The 25,899-nt window shown below is 38.0% G+C and overlaps 1 protein-coding gene across 1 annotated transcript; it reads right to left on the bottom strand.

Annotated features, from left to right (window-relative positions):
• Window positions 1-83: 83 nt before the first annotated feature.
• On the bottom strand, window positions 84-19,692 carry LOC124342157. The gene is made up of 13 exons (XM_046795124.1): window positions 19,631-19,692; window positions 19,447-19,572; window positions 19,198-19,387; window positions 10,954-11,025; window positions 10,677-10,757; window positions 7,343-7,531; window positions 1,885-2,209; window positions 1,685-1,804; window positions 1,498-1,605; window positions 1,143-1,433; window positions 837-1,060; window positions 592-766; window positions 84-515 (listed from the first exon to the last, which is right to left on the bottom strand). Exons 1-13 carry the CDS (start codon window positions 19,690-19,692, stop codon window positions 268-270), a joined length of 2,211 nt encoding a protein of 736 aa, XP_046651080.1. The 3' UTR covers window positions 84-267.
• Window positions 19,693-25,899: the final 6,207 nt, after the last annotated feature.

Here is a 25,899-nt window from a genome sequence, read left to right as displayed (position 1 = left end):
CTATTGCAAATAATTTGAGAAATGAATGACGCTAAACAGTAGACCCCGAAAAGAAAGTGCAAGACTAAATCTTTTTCAAAAAATTTGCTGTTAACGGAAAATTATATTGTTGTTGAAATTGAGAATCATAAAAAAGTCAAATTATTGTTTCAATTCACTATTGGTACTTGAAAAAATTAATGTAGAAAACAAAAAAGAAATAATTCACCAACAAACTAATACAATCACTTGAAAGAAATAATATTATGTTCTCCAATGCGCTTGTGATTATTCTCGATAATTTTCCAATGCCTGTAAGATTGCCTTAGTCCGCTGTTGCATCAGTAGGATGGCTTGGCTTTTTTCGCATTTCTTTTGAACAGAACTACTTTCCTCCTCCGATTCATTTACTGGCGTCATGTTCAACGACTTATAGTATTCACATTGATGCTGGCGCCTCGCTTCTTGGACGGCAAAAACAATCTTGGCCATTGAAGTGGTTTTGTTGTGTTTCTCTAAAACAGCCGTCATCACTGCTGTAAATGAAAGAACAAATCGAAAAATGGGCATTAAAACATTCGTTAGTAGGGTGCTATTGACCACAGTACAAACCTCCGAAAATTGAAAGAATGTTGACGAGAGGGCAAATACCCGGCCGCGAATCTTTGGTACGCGTCTTCCACTGCATCTTCGTGCAGATTTCACGGGTTATCAAGCAGTCCATTATTCTTTTAGCTAAAGTTGAACAGTACGAAATGTGACCGAGATCCGTAATTTGGACCGCGCACTAAATGTAAAGCAAAGTAAAATGATCTGACTGGCACAATGCGATGTAATAATATAATAATTAGACCTACCAGACTAACGGATAGATCCAAATCAATTAGAGCAGTGTTGAGTATCATGACGTCTTCTAACCGGTTCAAAGGAATACTTAAGTTTCGCCCTACCGTTTTCCGAAAGTGATCCATGTTTTTATCGAGACATGTTTCTATAAATTTTTTTGACGGAATCAAATGCTTCAGTAATGTATTAGTGGCATTTATGCCCTGCAACACTTGGGCTTTCCAAGCTGCATCATCTAAAATGAATTACGAAAAAGGGACATATCAAGTATAGTAAGAAGAAAGATAAATATTAAGAAGGAAACACGCCATAAATACCAGTAGTGTTTGTTGGAATATTGTTCTGAACTGCAATTCCGGTCTCACCATTGGAAACACTATTTCGTTTTTGTAAAGCCGTTACTCCCGTAAATCTCGTTTCGGAATTGTTACGATTAGAACTTGCGTTCGGTTCACTGTCAAGAGAAATCACGGATTGATTTCTACTATGAGTAGAATTTCGCTCATCGTCCGTTCCCTTTGATGCTGCTCCTTTCTTACTGACAATTGTTCGAGGCTTTTTCGCAATATTTCCACAAGTAGTAGGAAAAGGCTTGCTACCAGAACCAGCTAAATACCAAAATAAGCAAAATAATTTTAGCAAGAATTTGATAATGAATGTGAAAATAATTACGTCTACTATTAGGAGTACTTGCAGAAAAGCTTCTAGACAAGTTTTTGGAGTTATCCATTCTTTTCGCTAGCTGCATAAGGGCGTGCGAACTTGTATCACCATTAGAGCCTTATGAAAAATAAAGGCAAACATTGATAACTTTAATTAAATTAGTTGAAGAAATCACCTTATATTAAAAATTACATACAAAAAGAGAGCTCTTTCGGAGGTCGTTCCCAGGATTCGAGGCTCTCGTTGCTTCCTAGCTGAGTTTCTTGCAAGGTGTTTAAAACTTTACTAATTTCATTCTCAGCTTCTTCATAAGGAACTACACATGGACAAAAATATAATTCGGGAATAAATTACAGCACTTTAGACGAAGGTAAGAAATTTTTTTACAGAACTTACCAGGGCATTCAGTGGTAAGATCCATTATGTCGTATTCTACAAAAGTCAGCTCAGGGTACCTGCGCTTTTTGAAATTAATCAAAAGCCATTCCCAAGTGTAGAGTCCGTTGACATTAAAGTCAGGATGGGGATGAAGAAAATATTTGAAATCTACATCTACCCAATCTTTTGGCACCAAGGATACAAGTTCAAACGACTTCCCATCAGGCCCGGTTTGATCACTGGAGACCACGTGAAAAAGCAGCTCTTGACTTGACGATCCTGGAGGAAGGCCAATCGTGGGATACGTCCCTCGAAATGGGCCTCCATTGTAACGACTACCTGGCTGTTTAAATGAAGAAGAATGTTTAATGAAGAATTTAGAGTATTTTGAATGAAAGAGTAATACTGTGCGACTTTCATTTATTCTTATCTTTTATATATGCATATAAGTTACCAGTTTTGATTGCAGGAGTTGTTTTGTTGAAACTGTTGCAGTGGTTAGAGTGTCGTAAGATGGTAATGGCCTACGTTCGGTTTCTACTTCAGACAGTCAGGTTATTCTTGAGTCAACCAATATTGTTTGATTGACGACGATATGCGTCTTCCACAAAATAATTTTAAAGAGTTAAGACGGCCATTTTGACTAAAGGATCAATAGTTATCTCGTTTTGTGTGTTGTATTGTTTATCAATGTATATAAGTAATATGTGGTCTGGTTGGTATAGTGGTTATAGCTTCGGTATGAGAAGCTAGACAAAGCTTCTCGGTCTTAGGTTCGATTCCTGTCCTCGAAGTAGCTTTTTTCAAAGTCTTTGAGTTATTTGGCCTTCCAAATGAACAGGATTTTTTTATTTTAGCCATACAATATTTGTAGCGAAAGCATTTATAAATACAAAATTTTATGTTTTAACATGACTTTAAACGGATTCTGATTTTAGTTATTGGATACCATATACATTGCATTTTTCATCCGTCATTGAAACGGAAAATTCTTTTTCGCAGTCAGCGCCCTTTTTTCTAACCACTCCTCTTCAAAAACGGAGAATTCATTCCAATAATGAATTAAAATTGCGTTCTACATGCATGTGCTGATCCGACCGTATAACACAATGCGAAAATTCTCCTCGGGAAAATAACCACGGTTTAACCCACAGCGAATAAGCATAAACTGTCTTACGAGAACAATTTTCCCACCGTTATCAGCCCTAAATAGTGTTAAATCAACAGTATATTACATATTTATTGTATATTATTTTCAAGAACAAATATGTATTAAGGGAATCATACCTATCACGACTTGCACCGTCGTATTTTCTGGCCCAATCTAAAAACCAACCAAAAACTTTTATATTTTTTTGTTTTTCGCGACATTCAAAAATGCAAAAGAATGTGAACCGTGAGAAAATCCATCGGTTCCGCCATTGAAGACAAAAAGCCACCTATCATTATTATGAATGTAATTCGAAAATATAAAAATCAATAAAACCATTGACACTGATGAATGTATTTGATAATAAAATATAAACATCAATAAAACCATTGACAATGAATCATGATCAGATGGTAGTTTCCATAAAAATGGATGGCGGAAAATGGGGCACGAACTTGATACGTTCTTCGTTGTAATCTTCAATTAATCTGCCTGCATCTGCCAAGAGTAGATTCATGGGTACCCGAACTCAGTTCCCTTGTAAACCATGGCTTATTGAAGCCTATTTAGATTCATTTTTACTCCAAGTCGTGGGTTCTCCGTGCAGATTTTATACACCAGAATTTGAAACTCTTCATTTCACATAGAAGAGATACATTTTATTAAATATAAAGAAAGCCGTAAATTGTAGGTAGGTTTTAGAACTCATTCTAACACTATTGAATTCTTATTGTGTCCAGACAAACCACTTTGATGTTTTCTGGGCATTTCGGTTTCGAAAAAAAAAAGTCTCGAATTCGTTAGATAACTCGCATGTTACAGCATCAAGACAAAAGAACTAGAAACCGTAAGGGCAAGTTAAGAAATCGAATTGGGCGTAGTGACCTTGTAACACCTAGTCATAGTCTTTACGTGTGATCTTCCCCGCCGAACTTGTGCCCTTGCTCCTGAAGGAGAGCTGACCGAAATTTTTCATATAAATAGTGTTAACACTATTGTAGAACTACAGTTCCTTCGAAATCCACTAGACAGGTGTCAATTAGCGTTTTCTACTCTCGCATTTTTTCAAAGTTTTTATAGTGTATAAATAGTGTACAGTTCTCACGCCATAAGCCCCTTTTCAAAAGACAACCCAGAGGCGTATTACGTATTCGCTTATTCCGGGAACAGGGGATCGTCGAGCGAGTCTTCGTCCTCGTTTCATGATGAACAGCCAGCTGAAAAGAGGCGACCGTGCTCGGCCACAGTGACGTCTTCGTCGTCGTCGTCGTCATCTAATCCCGTCGCAGAAAGCTCCGTGTCCGATGAAGAGGATGTCGTCCAAGTTGTGACATTCAACTCTCTCTCCACATCTGATGACGGAAATAAATGTGGCGGCGGCGAAAGCCGAAAAGTCGCTTCATCTGGGAACAGGGGATCGTCGAGCAAGTCTCCAGCCTCGTTACATGATGAACAGCCAACTAAAAAGAGGCGTCTGTGCTCGGCCACAGAGACGTCTTCGTCGTCGTTTTCTGCGGTAATGCCTCCAACTTGGCTACCGAATACAGCGTCGGTGAGTGGCCTTTTCAGAAATCGTTTGAGTCTTCGAGGCCGTTGGAAGCAGCACTAGCTCACTTATTTTTGGTGAAACAAAGACCACTACCTTGGTCCAATTGTTTTCAGCCAAACCAATGTCATGTAATGTCGTCGTGGGATCTCGTGGTGTGTGAGTTTTTACCTTCATTTCTATTTGAGAATTCATTCAGACTGAGTATTGTGTATTTTTGCCGGAAAACGTTAGAAGCGTGAAATGAAACTGTTTGCAAAGTTTTGTGTCTCAGCTCGACTACTCTCAATGATTAAAACGCAGGAAAAAGACAAAAGGCATCTTACACATTTGCGGAAATGTTAATGAGCAAAATCGAAATTTTTGCTTTTTATTATGACAGGTCAATTTCAATTTGTGTTTCGTTGTTACACGTCACGAGATGTGAGCCGTTTGTAGGAGCGCGTCAATTTCGGTTATAAAGGCTTGTTAATAATAGGGCTACTGGCAGCTGCTGTCACCTGCCTTAACATGGCTTAATTCAGCTAGTAATCAAGTTGCGGTTAGCTTTTGATGGTTCATCAGCGTTGATTACCCTCAGCAAATCCTAGATTCACATTCGAGCAATGACTTTGAGGCATAACGAGCTACGATTCGCCGTGACGGTTGTCGCTATTTCAATCTAGGTAGATGATTTTTTGGGGGGTACTTTTTACAGTACCCTACAAAAAAATCCGAACAGCGATTTTTTTGTTTTAAGCCACCTATCCATACATCGGGAAACTGTGTTTGGCTTTTTTACATAAATTTAGGGGGCTAGGAACAAAGTGAATGGTCGGAAGAAAGTAATGTCTGGAATAGCCTTAGGCTCGTTGTCAATTTTTGGACAAGTGACGAGAAAACCTAAAAGCTACGGGAATAATTCATTGTTCATTTTTTTGCGCCATGACAATTCCAGACAGCCTGTCTGATTTTGTTCATATTTGGGGGGGGGGGTGGAGACATAGCCATGGGCTAATTGAGCCTATAACTCCTTTTTTCATTCTTCCCAGTTCCCACCATTCGCTTTATTCCTTGCCTCCCAAATTGAGGTCTAAAGTCAAACATTTTCCTGAAATATGGATAGGTGGCTCAAAACAAGAAAATCGCCGTTCGGATTTTTTTGTAGGATACTGTACATATAAGAAGCAACTAGCCCTGTTTCTTCTTTCGAGCAATTTTTTTAGATGGCAGAGCTTTGTTACTTGTTTGTTGGTAACTCATTTTAACTCGGAACAAATGAAAAAAGACTGATCAGTATGAGTGGACAAAAACGACTGAGCAGGCACAAAGCCAGCCACCAAAGACGAAATAGAAATCTTCGAACGACGAGAGTTTATCGTCGAGGTAGATTCTAAATTGTTACAAAACACAATATTCTATTTCGCTTCTTTTCCTAGAGAAACCCTTTACGCGTTTCCCAGTACTCATATAAATTGACCTTGTAAAATACAGGCCATTGCCTTTAGAAATTCTACGTGTAAGAGTTGGAAATTATGTTCCTTAAATGCAGTTTAGTAGCTCATCACTAATTCTTCTTGGGAAATTTATCTTTGGTGACTACTTATTTGTATTAATTATTACTTTAGTCGAAAAATGCGATCTATATATGTATATAGAAAATGCAAGACGTCAACAGTTGCAGGACGTAGAATTACACAAGCGATGGTCACTTAACAATGGCTACACAACAAACGTTGTGAACAATAAAAGTTTAAGAAAATTTCAACATTAAAACTTTGCAGAAGTACCAATTACAATAACAGTTGATTTGAAGTAGGGAAATCGATGATGTACTTGCTCTTTATTTTCAAAGTTAGTTTAATGATATTTAATTCTCGTTTGATGTTGCTGTAAATTTAAATAAACACCGACTGAAAGAATGGGGTGTCTAAATGTTTTCGTGGCCGTCGTCGTCACTGTAGTATTCGGTAGGCAACTTTCTGTACTTCTCAGCTTCAGTGTGTTTTTCCAATGCCTTTTCGAGAACTAAATGGATGACGTCATCTCCCAAGTTGGAACCAAGCGAAAGGAAACGTCGACACAAATTAAGTCACCAACTCAAGCTACAGTTTTTGTTTTAATACAAAGTCGTGTAACCGACCTTGATTGAAGTTGCTGAACTCTACTTTGGCTCGATGAATGAAGATTTCTGGTTGGTTTTTTGGTAGCGACCACCAGTAACGATAAGTTTGATTGCGAAACAGCTGATAATTTTCCACCCACTGCCTGTCCTCCTGTTTCTTGTAGGTGGTTGAGTGCAAGGAACGTTGGTACCTAAACGCGGCACAAAAGATGGGAAAGCAAACGTCAACAAAGTCGAAAGCCATGCGTAAACGTGAATGAGCCTCTAAAGTAAATGTACCGGTACTCACAAAAATATGGGATTGAAGGCCTTTTTATCGTTTTTATGTTTCTTTCCATTTGCGTCAATTTGTGAGTGATGTCATCTCCGCTATAATCTCGCTTTCCGGTTCGGAGGCTAATGATTTCGTCATCGATTTCCTTTTTCTTGAAATCGACAATTTCATTTCGCATCTTTGTCACGTACACGTAAGGTTTCTTTTCGTGTTTGCTGAAAGCCTATTGGGTGTGGCATCAAGAAATGTTGACGCTTAACTGGAATCGCAGGGTTTTTGACATCATTGGAGGTTAATCATTACATAAAGTTACCCAAAAAAGGGAGAATTTTCTTGTACATGACTTTGCTCGCATAGCTGTCAACAAACGCCAAAAAGAAGTGTTTCATTGAAATGAATCACCTGACATTTGTCCTCGACTGATGAAATTTCGTAATCTTTGATGTAACAGCCAGGGTTATCTCTTGTGTAATCCCGCGATTTACACTCTAGGTAAGTGCCAAAGGCCGTGTATTTGACGAGCGCCATGCGACTTATAAGCAGTTCCCTAATGGTTTTCTTCTTGGCCGCCGGTTCACTCATCTGTGATGTCTGTTAATGACAATCTATAGAAAACTGAATGAAAATAAATCTTTTAGCATTTCACGGTATTCATGTTTGTTCATTTTGTAGCACTCGCAGAAATGAAATCGAATAAACCACTTGCCTATAAATATAACTTGCGATAAAGGTGAAGGAATGATGTTGTTGTTCTTTTTGGGGAATAAGCGAGCAGACAAAATGCTTGCAGAAAAACTGTATGGCTGCAGCGTAATTTAATTAATCAACTGCAACTGCTGAATGAATGGAAAACTAGAAAATTATGCAACTTCAATTTCTCCCAAAGTATTTCTCCTAATTTAAATGAATGCTTGCGGGCCTGCTCATCATCAGTATTACGAGGCAGGCTGGTCCCAAAATGGCATCATACGCAATGCAGACACCACAGGAATGTATATGCTCAGCTCATTAAACAGCACCACAGAGAGCATGACACCCAGCCGCCCCAACAACAAAAAATGTGGGACGGAACATAATTCCCTCCTTTCAACCAGAATCACTGAATCGGAAAATGGAAAAGTTTCCACATAATGAAGGTGAGTCCACTCTAAATTGTTAAAGGTCTAAAAGGGAAAGTAAGGCGAGGGGGATCTCAAGCGCCAATCCTCATCCCAATAGATCTTTGACAGCCCACAACCTTTAACGTCACGCTACTCGAAATCCTGGCTATAAAAAAAATAGGTACCTGGGATGTGGTGAAATGGAAACCGAAGATCCAAAATGACTGTTAATAAGGTGTCATCAGCAGAGTTCATACAGCCATTATTAACGAAGAGATTGAAACAGACATCAACTCAGAAATTAAGGTCATCAAATGTGCAAGATTGATAAAAGGAACGATGCACACAAGCTGCGTAGTAATTACGTTTGCTGGACCGACACTGTCAGAGTATGTGGCTAGTTAAGTTAAGTTTCCATGAATTTAACTTACGCGAATTCATCCCAAATTCAATTAAATGCCTAAACTGCTACCAATTTCATTTTAAGGCAGGGGAGTGCAATGGAAGTTGAAGATCTGCGATCGCTACAGGCCAGTATAGGATACGGCTCAACAACCACCTCAAGTGCCGGCTCCAATTCCGGCTCCATTGCCGGACTTAATTCCGACTCCAATTTTACCTACTGTTCCAGCTCCAATTCAAGCCCCAGTTCAAGCAACGTGTTTTGAACCAATTCCAGTTCGACCTCAAAGTGAGGAGCCAGCTGCAGCAGCAGCAGCTCCAACTGACTCCGAGTAACCGTTTCCAAGCCGGCAATCGGCCCAGCTTGTGACAGTGACGACGAGTCCGCCCGCTGGAGAAGCGGCTCCAAGGATCCGCCCAGCTGAGCAAGAAGAAGAATATGGTAATTCAACTGTGCCTGACAGAATCATCGAACTTCAGCTCAACAGACAAAGACGAAAGGGAATTCCGTTTCATGAGAGAGACGAATCCAACATTCACCGCAGTGGAGTAGAGAGGCGTGCGTGTTGCGAGGGCCTTTTGGTCAACCGACAAGGAGCCGAGTAACGGGATATAATATTATTATGTTATATTATTATTTGATCTTATTTATGTTTTGTCCAATTTCTAAGCTGACCGGCACCGCATGGCTTCAAACAATATAGAACATTAGAACAGCATTAGAAATCACCGAAAATAATCAGATATGTTTTGGGTAAATTTCAAACAACCGCATGTTCTCAAACATATCATGTAATCACATTTGTGATTCCCAATGGTGATTGCTTATTATGTTCATGCGGCTGAACTCCTACATTTTAATTATTTTTACCCAAACAAAAAAGCGAACGCCAAAGGACACATTTCGATAACAATGAGGGAGGATAACGATCTTTCCAAAGAGATTGTTTGCGTGCTTTATAAGTTGGTTATAAGCCAAAAGGAATAGAAAACTCTATCATGATGACAAAATCGTGATGAATTAATTCCTTTGTTCTAAAATTATTTACAAGGCCTCAGGGATCGGAGAAACATTAGAGACACACACATACGCAGATTTGGAATACATATGTTGATCTGAAATATAGCCGTATATCAACTTGTGTGTGATTCTGGTTAAGTTTCTTGATGGATGGAGTAGATATGATGGAGTAGTGTATTGTGCTAAAGTCAAACTTCTCTTGGATGTAAAACTTTGTGATGATATGTCATGTGTCCGATTGGTACATCTGTATGATTTCTGCTGAAATCTAACTTCCCACTGTTGAAACGGCTTGAAACCAGTCTACATACGCTCATTGGATTTGCTGAGAAAGTAACAGCAAGAGTTTCTGAGCTTACAGGTATTCAACTGAAACTAAATTTGTTGTAATTTTAATTTTTTTTTGAATTCAATACATTAATTTATATTGGAATTCAATAGGATTGCCTTTCGTGACTGCACCCAACAAATTCAAAGCCGTTGCTTCTCATGACGAAATAGAGGATGATTATGAGAATATTGCAGAATTACACTTCAATGTAATTGGAAATGACCCACTAAATCTTGAGGAAAGCAAAGAGACACCTGGAAATACATTTCACTGCAATTTTGAATAAACTACTACAATACAATTGCATACAATTAGTTCAAGAAAATAATAAAGATGTTTTTTTCTGAATGTTTATGTTTTACAAAGTTCTGGATTAACAAATAATGAAACCTTCTAATTATGGAATAAATTGAAAAAGAAAGAGTGCAAAAACAAAAAAAAATAATTATTCTTAATAAATGGAGCAATGAGAAGGCCATGTAAAAACATACATGAGATGAGATATATGAGATGAGATACATTTATTCTGATGAAGCTGTGAGCGTCATCATAATTGAAAAAATAAGAAAGTAAATTGATAGTGAAATTGGCAAAAGATTGCCAATTTCAATTTCACTTCCTTGTATTTAAGTAGCAATTCTTTGTATTCTTCGAAAGAATAGTGAAATATCTGAGTAATACGGAGTTAAATTTTTTTACGAATAGCATCACTCCTGCCACGGTTACTTCCTGGGAAGACTTCATCCATCGCATCTATAAAATATATATACAAATATGTTATTGTAATAGTAATTTACCTCTTATTTGTTGCAGTTGACGTTGAATAACAATTTTGATTTTGCAGTTCACATATTCATTCCCTTGTCAGTGAATAATACTTACATGGTCAATGGAGGTGGTGAAATAATCGTCTTTATTGATGGCCAAAGGTGATAGTTGAGGTCCGTTGGCATCGCCAATTTCCTACATTAAGTAAATGGAACACAACATTTTGAATATACATTATACATATGGTATACATAGTACATACCTCGTAAACAATTTTAGCATAGAGTACCGGCAATCGTAATCATCATCGTCATCGCCAATTTCCTACGTGACATATATTTAGTATACATCATGAAGTACAGATTAGTCATTTAGAATACATTTTACGTACCACATCATCAACGTTCGTGGGGTATCCAATGTCCAGTTTTGGGAATGGCGGATCGTTGTCTTCGTTGATTTCCTACAACTGTGATAAAAACCATTATATATGTAATATGTTTAATGTACATAATTGTTAAACTTACCATTTCAGACACTGATTCAGTTTGTTGATGTAAAAAGAACTTACGTACTCTGAAAGATTGAAAACGCAAATTTGATACTTCCGATTAATAAAATATTACATTTAAAAAATAATCATAAAACAAATATAACACATATGTAAATAATTATTTAGATATGTAAATTATTCACATGTTTCAGATTTAACATCACGAGCCCACACACCCACAGAGCCCACGCAAACGCCAACAACCGAGCGCTGATTACGCGTTCCGTAACAAAAAGAAAAAACCGAAAAATCAATGCCGAGCGTTGCCAATTCGCTAAGTGAAACAAAGTGACTCGCCATTGAATTGCTAATTTGCGAATTGATACACCTACGAGGACGGGAAATTAATCGGAATATAGTAGTACTACGTGTTCGATAAGCTTATTGAGTCACGTAGCACGACGGCGACGTCCCGCAAATTTGAAATTCTCGTCGTTTTCCAACAGCGCGCAACACAATGGCCCCAACCCGTCTGCGATTTATGGATGTAGGTTGAAGGGAAAAAAAGAAGAAGAGGGAAATGATAAATTGAATGAATCGACCCGTCTCGGAAATGGTGGGCCGTGTCAGTTGCTTAACCACCAGTATGTCTTCCAACAACTATAAGAGATATACTCATTTGGAATTAGGCTTATTTGGTTTGTTTTGAAGTTTTGATTTTCAAATGTAATGTCCTTGGTTGGCACTGAAAGATATCGTTTAGTTTTCATTCTACACATACAACTTTTTTTTCCCAAAGAAAAGTTCTTAGAAATCAAACAACACACAGATTACTCTATAACTGTATCTGTATATAGTAGGTTTTTCAACAATTTGTCTTTGGAATAGTAAACCGCATAATTTTTTCAGTTTTCCTGTTTTCCGGATCTAATGAAACAGAAAACATACCAACAACTGAAACGGCAATGTAGTAAACCCAACATTGAGTGGCTATAGATGCGCTACTCATACATATGCTATAGATGCAGCAATTTAACGCGTATCCACGTTTAGTTTTGTAAGTTAATTTAACGACAAAAATGTAAAGACCAATGGACATCTATCAGTGGACACTTAATGTCACCGAAATTTGGAAAAAAGGAGATGTTCGACATTTTTCTCGGGCAGGTACTGGTTATTTTCAGTCGACTATTCGGCCCTTTGCTGGCAAGTTCTTTGAAAGTTTTCATCTACCTAACTTACGTAACAAGAAAATGGACAAAAATTTCTGTTGTAGTTAGTCTTGCTTCATTTAAATTGTTGCAAAGGTAATTTTTGTAAAAAAAAGACACTTTTCGATACCATTTTAGTTATTTCTTCTAGTTTCAATCTTCAGGTTTTGTGTTATCAGAGAAATTAACTTTTGGAAAAAATTCCCCCATTTGGGGAATTTCTTTGCAAAGATCTGAAAATTTGCGTACTGCTAAGGCTGGAAAATCTCTGGTATTTCCTTCTAACGCCAGGAATGTTGCATTATTACATGATTGTGATGATTGATTGATAATTGTGATGATTGTAATGATTGTTTTATGAGGTTAAGTTGCAAAAGAACAATGTAATGTCCGTTACTGCCATTTGAATTTTCAGAGGTGTATTTTGGTTAACGGTGATCGCAAAGCATTCTGTTCGAGCAAGATAGTTTTTGAACATGAAATTCAACATTTTTCTGTAAATTAGTCGTCGTCGGCGTCTACACAATGACGAATTAGCTTAAGCACAAGCATCAACTTATAAGGCATCAGATCGAAACGACAGGTGGGGGCTGAAAAGAGTAATGGGGTCGATCTTAGAAAAGAATTAAGATTTCCATTAGTGTTTATTCTCGCATTACATTAACCCTCATTCAAAATCGTCCAATGTGGCAGTCAACATTCAAAATTGGAGACATTGTGCAAATTGCTTCAGTGAAAATTGCTTCAAAAACGGCCGACGAACTTGTCACAATTAAATCCCTCGTTCACATAATTTGAATAGTGAGGTCGATTTGAAGTGAATCGAAAAAAAAATTTTTTGCTGGGGGGGGGGATAATCCGGCCCATATTTAAATTTGACTAAGTACTCTATTCTCCAGTTTTTTTGGTCGTAATATTGCTGGGTGTCGTATTCCAGAAATACTGAAATCACCTCGACGCATGTAAAGAACGATTTTCTCCGATTTTTTCAAGGCCGTCTCATTCTTTACAGGAGATTTTGATAGAATCAAAAAATGTGTTTATACACTGTGGCTGTAAAACAAAAAAAACATGCCGAATTAAAACAAAAACATGTAGTAAACAACTACGCCAACTACTAAAAAAAGGAAAACCAAACAACCCTAACATCTAGTCCATTCTCTTCAGCAGGTTACAAATCTGCAGGCTTTCCTTCTGTAGTGTTCTCCAGCATTTTCACCTGTGTGTCTTCCACGAAACATGATGCGCGATTACAAATTTTATTTCTCATTCTAGCAAAGATACATACCACTGAGAGTCAGAGAAACCCACCGACCCAACCCACAGAAGAACATGGGTTCTAGAGGAAATCTAAGAAATGTGAGAATCGTGTTAATCCCCTTAAGAAGATGAAACGGGAATCTCTCCTGCTTGAAATTTAAAACGTAAAGCTTAACAACCTAGAAGATCTGAGTGGAAGAGGAGTAAATGCAAGCATTTTTGAAAATTTCTCAGTGTGCGAACAATAGTTGTATCTAACAGTTGTATCTAACAGTTGTATGAACTATATTATTTGGTTTACTCATTTTTCAGATGGCTTAATTACACACCAGTAAGAACAGAGATTTAAACACTCCATATCATGGCCTGAAAAGTTCCCTTGAAAGAGATAGAATCGTGTTTTTCTGTACTTCTAGTTATTTTACTGCCAGATTGTAATTTTAGATCTTCAGTTATGTTTTTTTCTTCTGGTTTCATACCAACTTCCTTCAGTTTTGTTTGAGTATAGCAATCGTTAAAAGATTTTAGGCACAGTGGTCTTTACCTACAATATTCTATATAGGTTTGAACAAAGCAGTTATATTTTCTTTATCATTTCTAAGTTGCAGTACTATCAAGTTTAAACTTTATTCCTTTTGTGAATGACATCAGTAAATTGATAAAGCTTTATTTTTATTTATCCAATTTTATCTTGTTTTTTGCAATATTGGGTGAAGAACAGACTTAGTCATGACAAATGGTAAATTATTTTTGATTAAACCGTAGTTAAGTAAAATTAATGACAATATGGTGTGTGAAACTTTCATCCGTTCACCAGGTTCACAGTAGAAAATTTGATTGAAATGATCCCCAATTTTGGTTCTGTCATCGACCTAACGGCCACTGATCGATATTATGAATCAAAGGTATGAATTTGTGCATCTTTACATCTTTCCTCTTGGTAATGTTTACGTAGATGTTTAATTTTTTGCTGTGGTTTATATTTTGACTGAGAGAGGAATTCAGCACTTCAAGATATTTTGCAAAGAACACGGCGAGATCACCAACCACACTGTAGTGACGAAGTAATAAGGCCTGGATTTTTTAATTTTATTTGTTTACAATTTTGTTTATCCCCTATGTTTTGGTGATCCACCTTTTTCTTCAAGATTTTTTCAATTCACAGACAAGTTTATTCGTGGCGCCCGCTCTGAAGAGTGTGTTTCTCCTCAATAATTTAAAAGAATGACAAGAGACCATTTTGGTGACATCTTTGTGTTCAGTCATTAATATTTTTCTGCCTCCTATCTTGCAGGGAAGGTACTGGTAGTTCATTGTACCCACGGGGTCAACAGAACTGGCTATTTGGTTTGTCGATACCTGATTGAGCGCAAAGGCTATTCACCGGCGGCAGCTATAGCAGGTGTTTGAATTGTCAAATATTACGTTTTTATTGTTTAACTCTTCCCGGCTGTTTACATTTACCTAAGCTTTCGTTTGGCACAAATTTCCTTTGCAGCATTTAACCAGGCCCGTGGCCACGTCATGGAACGCGATTCATACCTTACCGCTCTTCGACGAACGGCCCACCGGTTTCCGAATCGGTAAGATATTTGTATTTCCTTTCTTGGAAAACAGTCATTCTAAAAATGTCATTTGTCTTAACGATTATTCATTCTAGAGGTTCTCGTCCATATGAGGAATCCCACCGTCGCCAGGAACAGACGAGTGATCCAAGTGACGAAGGTGGTCGTCGGGTCGGCCCATCTCGATCGCATGATGTCAGACTTGAAGAGTCTTCCCTATGATATGGTGGAGAATTGATTTCTGCTAATGCAAATTTTTGTTTTTCAGGCATTAACTAATAGTGTTTAATGTAAGATAAAATCGCTGTTGTAAATTTTGTAAGTATAAATTTGCGAAACAAGATCTTTTTCTGAGGCACTACTTGGGCTTTCACTGCCGAACCTTACTCAAATTACGCCAGCAAAACCATACCAATTCCTCCTATCGAGGAAAATAGGAACACTCCGGAATGGCTCGTTCATGAGGATTAGAGTCTTGTAGATTGGGCAGAACTTGTTCATTGAATGTAATGATTCTGGCGCCGGCTCACCCTGGTGGGATCTAGTGGATGGTACGGTCAACTAGTCTTTACATTCTTATATCTCGCCAAGCAATGCCAAAACAGCTTTGACACTTTGACCAATCGCATTAGTAGTAAATGGAATAGTGTTGTAGAGTAGTGAGTTGGTGTTTCGATACAGACAGAAGGATTGATTGACAAAACAAAAACAGAACATCCAACTAATGTTAGTTCCCATTCACACGGCGACAGTTGATTTAATTGTAACCTAACAGCACGAATATTTTTTTGCATACTGGTCCTTTTGGGACACTGCTCAACACGTAGAAACAAACGTCTTGGTAAACTACTTAAGCAAAAGAGTTCCTGCGTTATCACAACATCCCACAGTCCTGTGAGATGATAACACGGGGAAAATAGGGAGAAAAAACCAAAAAAACCTGTTTTGTTATTCGAATATTTTGTTAACCGTCCGAGAATCATGGCACATCGATATTCGGGAGACACTGACGAGGAAAACCCCAAAATACCAATATGTTCACTAAGATCCTGCAGGATGATTCGCCGGATTAGCTGAGTCAAAATAGACCTTTTTTTTATTTGGGTGTCGACATAATGTGAAACTCTCACATGGTAGATAAGCCCATATGAGCTGAGATGAGAAAACGCGAGCTGAGGAGAACAATTGAGATGATTATTCGGGAATGACGGACAGCATATGTTCAAGGGGCACTGTGTCGGGAATAAATAATTTTGATAAAGAAGCAACGAGTTTAAAGAAGGGTCGAGTAGACCAAGCTATGTCGATGAGGAAGTTTACGAATAAGTTGATAAGCCAAGTGCAAAGCGAGTTGATCGGAAAAAGAGGAAGCGTAGAAGAATGAAGGAAGAAGAGGAAAAAGATGTTGAGGTGGAAGAGAACGTTGATGATGTAGAGTCAGAACAAGAGGAGGCGGAATTCCCTGCGTGTAGGCCAGCTTATCGTAACTGATTCCCGAAAACAAAGCAGCGGAAGAAGCATAAAATTAAGGATTTGTCAGTCGAGGTGACAAACAAGCAAGTCCAATGTTGCTAGTGGCTCCGATGAGCCAATTTTGAGGAGATCTCTGGCGAGATGAGATTATTAGAAACTGGTTGGTGCAAAGTTTAAAAGCGGACGAATCGAAATTGATTTCAAAGAAATTTGTGCTAGATTTTGAAGTCAAGGGCGATGGCGAAGCGAAAGATCAGGTAGAAAATACGGTTCAATTGATCCTGCAGCAATAGAGAAGAGTCTATAACCACATTTCTCAGTGTAGAAGACGTTTGGTGGCCTCTCTAGTGGACCCGGAGTCCTTGGAAAGGAGGTTATAGAGCTCCTTTTTACCGACTCCTTTTTTCAATCTATGCTGTAAGAGGCGGCACAAGATGTCACGCTGGCCAACTAATCGGCGGCAAGGGAGAAGGCCAGAGTAAGCGCAAGTAAGACAAGCCATCGCCGTCCTGATCCATCCACCAGGGTCTTGAGACCGAGAAGATCAGAGACGATTCGCTTCTATCAGAGGCGGAGAAAGGTATGTAGCGTGCAGTCTTTTGGATTCCCCTAAAATTAGCATTAATTGTAAGAAGGAACAGATAATAAAAGTAGGAGCTCGTATTTTGGATTTTGCTTGTAATATTGGTAAAATTACAAAAGATGGTTGGGTACTAGATTGCGTGACGAGTGGGGTAAACTTTGATTTCTTATAGCTCCAAAGCAATTTAAAAAGCCGTCACCTGTTCAAATATCTGTGGACATGTTAAAATTTATGGCCCAGGAAGTTGACGAGTTATTGAAAAATAGGCCGAAGTGGAGGTTGGGTTAGAAAGTTGACGTTAGAAAAGGCACTAATTCTGAGGGTTTTCGGTCGATTGTGATTCTAGAAAACGTTGAATCCTAAATTCATAAGGTAGGAACACTTCAAGATGGAGAATCTTGACTCATCACGTTTCATAATAAGAGAGAGGGATTGCATGGTCAAATTAATCTTGAAGGATGCCTACTTGACAATCACATTGGGACAGGTTTCCCACAAAAAAACAAGAAAGCTAAGAACACAGGAATGCGTATGGTTATTTATCTCTATGATATTTTAATTATGAATTCGTCGAAAGAAGGCGTGAAGGGGGGATTTAAAAAACCGATCGATCTTTTGCAGCATATAGGCTTCCTAATCAATTTTTAAAAGTCAATGGTGGAACCTAGCCAAATAATGGAGTATTTTGGCCTCATGATTAATTAAAATAATTTTTCCTTTTCGATGCCAAGCAGCAAAGCGGCGGAAGTTAAGGCTAAATGCGACGTAGCGTTAGGAAAATCAGTAATTTCTTTGCGGGAAATGGCTTCGATAATGGGAAATTTTACATAGGCGATTCCATTTGCACTGGCTCATTTCAGAAGAATGCAGGCCTTTTATATCAATCTGGCCAGACGCGCTAATTTTGATCTTAAGATAAAATGCGCACTTTCGGTGGAGTTTATGCAAGATCTTGAGTGGTGGTTCAGTAACCTTAGGTAACACAGAGAGAAAGTGTTTTCCCCAAAAGTCTCTTATTTGGAAATTCTTTCCGATTCTTCAATTACAGTGTGGGGACGTGATTTATTGGCTTGATAATAAAAGCTCGTGTACCCTACAAGATGTTTAAAGGTACATACTGTAAATGAGCTTGAATCGATAGGAGCGCTCCTATGCAGTTTAAGCGTTACGGTGGAAAAGAGAGATGTCTCAGTGCGGATTTATTTAGATATAATGGGAATAATGTAGGTCAAGTTCATCCGTATTCAAAACTATCCAGGCATCAAGGTCATCGGAATTGGATGTGTTTGCTTCGTGATGGCTGAAGCAAAATTGCAATCTGCAGCTGTAAACCAACAAAGTCACAGGTCAAGGTAGACAGCCAGGATGAACCCTTGCGGTGCTGCGTTCAAGCAGTGGAAAAAATAGCAATCAGGTAAAACTTTTACGTTTCAAGAGTTTTCCGGTCCCTTTTGTACATATCTGATTTGATGCTAGGCTCGAACAACACGACGACATCCGAGAAGCACAAATATGGTAACCGTGGGAGCGAAACTCTACAGTAGGAGTGATGAATGATGTTACAAGTATGATGATTTAAAAGATGTTATTTAATCAAGCATGAAAATTTCGCTTATCTTATTGATTGTGATTTTTTTTTTTAAATTTCCACTGTCAGGGAAAAATAGCAATCAGGTAACACTTTTACGTTTTAAGAGTTTTCCGGTTCTTTTTTTACAGACCTAATTTAATGACAGGTTCTCAACGAACAACGACGGCATCACAGACGCCCAATCACGGTATTCGTGGGAGCAAAACTCTGCAGTAGGAGTGGTGAAGGGTGGAAATCAAGGATGATTACAAGGATTTTATTTAAAAAAGCATGAACATAGAATTTCGCTTATCTTATTAATTGTGATTTTTTTTTTAAATTTCCACTAATTTTTTTCGTTAAGCGCTCATCTCCCACCGGCGGACCAGAAAAAGCTGACAATGAAGCAGCATATTCCTAAAAATTTTACAGGTTAATAATATATATATATAATGCAATTTAAAGTAATTAACATCTTACCATGCCACGGATGAATCCTTCATGATGCATCCACTTCAATTGAGCGTTCAGCAAAACTGCATCCGGTTGTTCTTCCACAATATCTTTATCGATGGTGTCAATATCGATGAAGATGTGGGGTGTTGCAGTCCGTTGGTGGAGCACATCAGCATCGGTGAGCTGTTTCACTTTGCCACCCATATTCCTGAAACTATAAAAATAATTAGATTTATAATATTTTAATTAATGGTAAAAATAAATTTGACTTACCGTTCTCGAAGTTTCTTGATTGCATCACTGCAATTTTCGTGTAGATGGCTATAAGGCTCCCACGTGTTTTCAGCGTGGGAGTAGCCTTTCCACTTGATCAAGTACATTGTCTTATTTTTGTACTTGCTAAAAAAAAATTATCAATTAATAATCAAAACCCAAATACAATTAAACTATAGCTTACCTTTTATCTAATATTTGATTGACCTCAAACATGTCATGCCCCGGAGCAGATTCAGACGCCATATCTGTATTTATGTTTTAAAAAGAAGTTGTTTTTCTGTTTTAAAATTCCTCGTCACGCCGAATAATAATTCAAATCAGAAAAAATCAACAAATACACAGACAAATCGGCGCGCACCGGAAAAGATTTGAACAATTTCCCCCCGTTTGTGGATAGAAGAAAAAGGGAAAAATAATTCTATTTTAAAAATTGCGCCAAAAAAAGAAAATTTAAAAAATGAGGGGTCAAAAGAAAAGAGGACATTCCATCGCAACAACAACAACTCGATTCCATTTACACACAGCAAGCGGGCGGAAAAAAATGTTTAAATTTTGAAAGGCTGCTGCTACTGCTACGATGACCTTATTCCTTTGTTCTAAATTTGCGCTCGTCTTTTACACACACACACACATTACGTGTTCTGCCCTCGTGTGTATGTGCTTTCGCAGCTTCTTTTTTTTTAATTTTCTCTATCGGGTTTGCTGGCTGCGTTTGATGTGGACAAATGGATGTGGATAAATGGAACGCCGTTCCCCAGCACCATTACCGTTGATGAATGGGTTCCCCTACTAAAGGGGGGGGGGCACTAAGAGAGAGCCAATCAGAATGCGAGGACTACTACCAAAAAAGTACCGGCAAAACTGTATTGGTTTTTTCTGCTGATTTAACTAGATTCTCGTTGATTCTCACCGCCGTTGTTCCGTCCAAGTTGTAATCTATCATTGTTCCTACGACAAGAGGCCTCTTACCCTTTTTCGGCCGTAGGGACATCCGTGGCGAGATCCTCTGGATCTTTATATTTCTTGTACGAACAAAGCCCTATAGATAATCCCCCCTTAACCCTTGTTTACGTGGCGTCTAAAAGTAAAAAACTTATATTGGCTTACGTCGATAAAGGGCATAAAGGACTATTGTTCTTTAAGGACTGGGTGGAAGAAAGAAATTGAATGGGATCTCATGTGAACTCAATTTGGCCGACCTTGCCCAAATTGGCTAGCACTCGCGTTTCCCGAGGACAATAATGGACACTGATAAGCTGGTGGAATGTTTGGACAATTTATTGCAAAATCCCTTTCATGTTACAGGCATAAAAACATAGAGGTGAACGAGTTGGATTGTCGCTTGGATAGAACTGAAATGAACCTTTGGTTTAGCAATCTGGCTTTGAAAGTTGCCTCCATGGTATTCATTTTGCAACATGGTCTCACTCCATATGTACTACTTAGTCCACAATCGCGGTTGCACTTTTTTATACAGGCTGGTCTTGTGGTGCAACCAAACGGCCAGAGGAATGAAACATAGCCCTACCTACCCCCTACCTAAAAATAAACCTGTAAAGTACCATTGGTGAAGTGGTTAGCGAGCCACCCAATCACTCAAAAGGTTGAAGGTTCGAACCTCGTATCCGATTAGCCTTTTATTTAACTTTTCTGATTCAAGCGGCTGCGTGGCGGAAGCTGGTTTTTGAGCGGAGCGCGCACTGCATAGGCAACGTTGCCAAGTGAGATTGTATTTTTTCACGCGTTGATTTACATCAATCTGGCAACACTGTATGGTGAGAGCAAATCAGAATGCTGGAAAAAGTGCTGCCGTGATTATGTACTACTTAGTACATATTGCCTCGAGACCAGTCATTTTGGCCATTAGAGCCTCCAGTACTAGTACTAGCCTTGTCTGTTGAAGAAGCTGATGCGAATGATGCGACACCGGATTCTCTCATTTTTTATGTTGGCACTGGTTGGATAAGTCCGGTAATTTGCTCCAACCGTTAAATTTCAGTTAGGAAACAGTACAGTCTAGTATAACAAAGGCTAAACTACTAAGACTGTGAGTCATTCATCTTTCGTCAGTCCTTTAATTGTTTTATTAATAATGATTTTAGGGAATTAAAATAAGGAATTATATAGGAATTTCTCTTTAAAAACAAAGGAAAACGCAGAGTATTACCGGCATTTTGAAACTTTTTTAATGTAATATTCATCCATTTTTCCAGCTCTTGGTCTTCAATATCATTTTAATATCAATCAATATCAATATTCATTTTCTTTCCATCTTCTAGCAATCAATGCAACATATAGCAATATCCAAGAAAGCCGATCCAAGTCAGAACTTTTTATTTTTTCTGTTCTTTTTTCCTCGCTTGTTTTTTTTCCTTCTTCAGTTTCTTTCCGGCTCTGGATCCTTTTTTTACTCCTACTTTAGAGAACTTTAGCCTCTTGACTGAGTTTTGGATGCGAATTAGGCGGGCTTGGGCAAAATCCCACATCCCAAAGGGCACAGGGAGTTCCTGCATAATATTTCATTTTTTGATAAAAGAGATTACGTGAATCTTCAAATTTTCTAACTTACCCCTCTAATCGGTATGGAATTATCCAAGATGCAGCATAAGAGCTTGTAAGTTTTTGAAATTCCTTTTTTGAAACTTGGAAATCTCTAGCCCATTCACAGGATAGCTCTCATGTTGCCTTTGAATCGAGGGGTTGAACACTCCTTGGCCAAGTGTACGGGATGCAGTCAAAATGTGACTTTTTTGTGATTTTTATGGATTTTCCAATCAAAATGTGTTTTTTTTTTGTATTTCCCAATCAAAAATCACTTTGAAATTTCCAATAAACAGTGCTTTTCGTTGTTTCTTAATCAAAAAGTGATTTTTTGTTTATTTCCCAATCAAAAAATGACTTTTCGGCGAATATTGATCTCCATTGTAGAAAGAAGGTTAGGAAGAACAATTGAAAGAAAGGTAGCGGGAAATTATTGATTTTGAATTGGTATATATTGCTGGGCATATGAATACTCCATTTGATTTTAATGGTCTTTGCGTGAACGCGTGAACCAGGGGCAGAGCTTTAGGCGACAATTGATTCTATCCTAATGCACCTTTTGCTGTTTTATGATTACAAATTTTTGGCAGAAAGGTTTCATTTGCAAACACAAGTTTTAACGCGAGGCCTGTAATTTGTAACATGAAGCATGAACCATGCATGAAAGCAAAATGTCAGCTTTTGTCCTCTTCGACTTCTTGAATCCTCTTCCACACAATCTTATTTCAGATATTTCATCAAGTCTTTGAATATCCTGTTCCAATTTAAATGATTAACAAAATTCCCAAAGTAGATGGAATCTATTCGACAAAATTTAATGAATTTACAAAAGGCTATGCCGATAAAAATTAGAAGGTTAAGAGTCCAAAAAAGACAGTATGGAACTATTAAATTTTGCCTTCCATATTCGTGGCAATCAAAGGAATAAGTAGCAATATCCATCAAAACCAATCCAATTTAGAACTTCTTTCTGTTCCTCTTCCCACGCTTATTTTTGTTCGCTTTCTTCATTTTTTCTCCGCCTTACATCCTTTTTTCACTCCTCCTTTAGAAAACTTTAATCTTTTAACTGAATTTTGGATGCGAATAAGGCGAGCTGGGGCAACATCCCACATCCCAAAGGGGACAGGGAGTTCCTGTAGAATTTTTCCATTTCATAAAAGAGCTTACGTGAATCTTCTAAATTGCTAAATTACCCCTTTAAACGGCAGAGAATTGTGCAAAATGCAGCACAACAGCTTGTATGTTTTTAAAGTGCCTTTTTTGTAATTGGAGAATTTCCAACTAATGATGTTCAATATTTCACGACAAGCTGCCACTTGTTGCAGAAAAATCAGAGTATTTTTGGCTTCATCTAGATACTCTTGAATCAAAATGTCCACGTCAGACATCCCGATCATGCTGGACACAAGAAATAATTCGACTCTGGTTAGAATCATTTGAAAAAAAAAAACAGAAAATACAAAACTTGCATTAATTGCATCCCGTTAGTATAGATGACAAACTCACATTTGGATAGTTGAAACAATTACTTGTCAGCAATTACAATTAAGTCACAGAAAGAGTGAATGGTGAGAAAAGATTGGAAAAATATTTAGGCACAGCTGTGCGTGTCAGTGACTGAATTCCCTAACCCTTCCTTCAGATTCAGAATAGATGGATAACTCTGTCAGGTAAATAGTTTATACCTGATGGGCCACCTTGTTGAGTGACAGAAGATATACTTGGCATGGGCAAGCCTGACATAGCACTTTGGCCTGGAATGTTAACAGCAAAACATGAAATTAACAAACGGAATGAAATAAATATAAATAATTGGTACCTGATGGGCCACCTTGTTGAGCGACAGAAGATATACTTGGCATGGGCAAGGCTAGCATAGCACTTTGGCCTAGAATGTTAACAGAAAAACATGAAGTTAACAAATGGGAATGAAATGAATATAAATATTAGGTACCTGATGGGCCACCTTGTTGAGGGACAGAAGAAATACTAGGCATGGGCAAGCCTGTCACAGAATTTTGGCCTGGAATGTTAAAAAAACATGAAGTTAACAAATGGGAATGAAAGCAAAATAGATAACTGTATGACGCACGTGTTCAACACGTGCGTAACAGGCACACCCTACTGAAATTTTTTCATCGCTCTAAAATAATAAACACATAATCACAAATGCAATTAAATAAACTTACTCTGTAAGTACTGTTGGAACAACATAAACGTTCTGAAATGCTCCTCCATCGTGGAAAAGACAGTTACACTGTTAAAAAGACGGGAGCGACAGTATCATACGACTGTATGAGAGAAGTATAGCTCATTTTGGCCATTAGAGCCTCCAGTGATAGTACTAGCCTTGTCTGTTGAAGAAGCTGAAGATGCGACACCGGATTCTTTCATTTTTTATGTTGGCACTGGTTAGATAAGTCTGGTAATTTGCTCAAACCGTTGAGTTTCAGATAGTAAATAAGCCCAATTTTCTGGTAGATTGGAACATATTACTGCGAAATTCTCCTGTAAAGAAATATCCCGAATAAATTATGTGTTTTGATTCTGACTTCTCTAACAAGTGTTGGCCTGCGTCGGAAAAGTTTTGGTAATAATGTTTTTGCCGAACTGTTCATGCCAAGAAGCGACATTCCCTCTTGACATGCTAAATGACACCTGGCTAGTTTGATCTTGAGTCCATCCTACTGTAATGCCAACTTGTATGGCTAATTTCTATTCAACATTTTTCTCTTCTTTCGCTCCATGGAAATAAAAATCTCGCTCTAGTACTTCCTTTCCGACGTAAGGATTGAATGCAGTTACTACTGGATGTGGCTTTAACCCTGGCACAAAATACCGGTCAAAGCCTGCTGCATACCGGTAAAAGTAACATTTTGTGAACGGTTGCACAAAAATACATAGTAGAAGGTAAAACTAGAGGTAAAGCTAAAGGGATCCAAATAGGTGAGGCTGGAGGTGAAGCTAGAGGTAAGACTAAGGGTGAAGCTAGATTATTGAATATGATGTTAAAAAATGGAAGTTCTATAGAAGAAATTTCCAGGATAACATTATTATCCGTTACTAGATTCAAGTAATTAATTACACACCTCAGTCATTCAGAAAGGCTTCAAAAGAAGCAACCTGCGCCTCTTAATCGGCTCTAGGCATCAAACAAAGGACAAATGATAGCCGTAGTGAATCTTTTGATTAAGGTAAGATAGATAAAATAAGCTTCTAATTTTTCTGCAAAAAACCAAACCGAATTGTATAATTGGGCTCCCGATATTTAAACTTTGGTAGATGGGGAAAGAACAAAAGACTCACTTTTCCTTGAATTTGCAAAGGCCTTCTTTTACAACTACCCATATAGAGCTACATTTAACATGATTCAACGTCGCCGCTTACGCAAAAAATCACACAACATTTTCCTATGAGGAATTATTTTTTACTACTTTTTGTTTTTCATTTATTTGTTAAGTTCATATAATACATTTATGGCAAAGATAACGGTAAAAGCTCTCAATAAAATTTCCGCAGTTGGGCCAAATTTAAGAGATTTGACGATTGTTCAAGGAATTATTAAGCTCTTACTTAACCTGATCAAAATGTGACATCTCCCTCAGTCTGTTGACAATACAAAAAATCGCCGCAGACAGTGATACTCTATAGGATTCCGTCCTGGCTGCTGGTTCCTGCCCGTTGCCGGCCAACTTAGACTATGACTATTAATGGTCACATCAATAAATTTTTAAGATACAAACATAGCAAGAAACACTGTTCAAATGAAATACAATATTTTTTCAACTTTCAAAATTGAAAGAGTATGATTTGATTGATTTAAACTGAATTTTGCCTTATCTCCGAGAGATTTATATTTTGGAAAAAACGTAACCCACTAGTCTATTCCAAATCATCGCAGAGGCA

This window comes from Daphnia pulicaria, chromosome 6 (genome assembly GCF_021234035.1).
Source record: "Daphnia pulicaria isolate SC F1-1A chromosome 6, SC_F0-13Bv2, whole genome shotgun sequence".
Taxonomy (NCBI): Eukaryota; Metazoa; Arthropoda; class Branchiopoda; order Diplostraca; family Daphniidae; genus Daphnia; species Daphnia pulicaria.
Note: the sequence above shows the minus strand (reverse complement) of the source record. Positions and strands in the feature narration are given on the sequence as shown.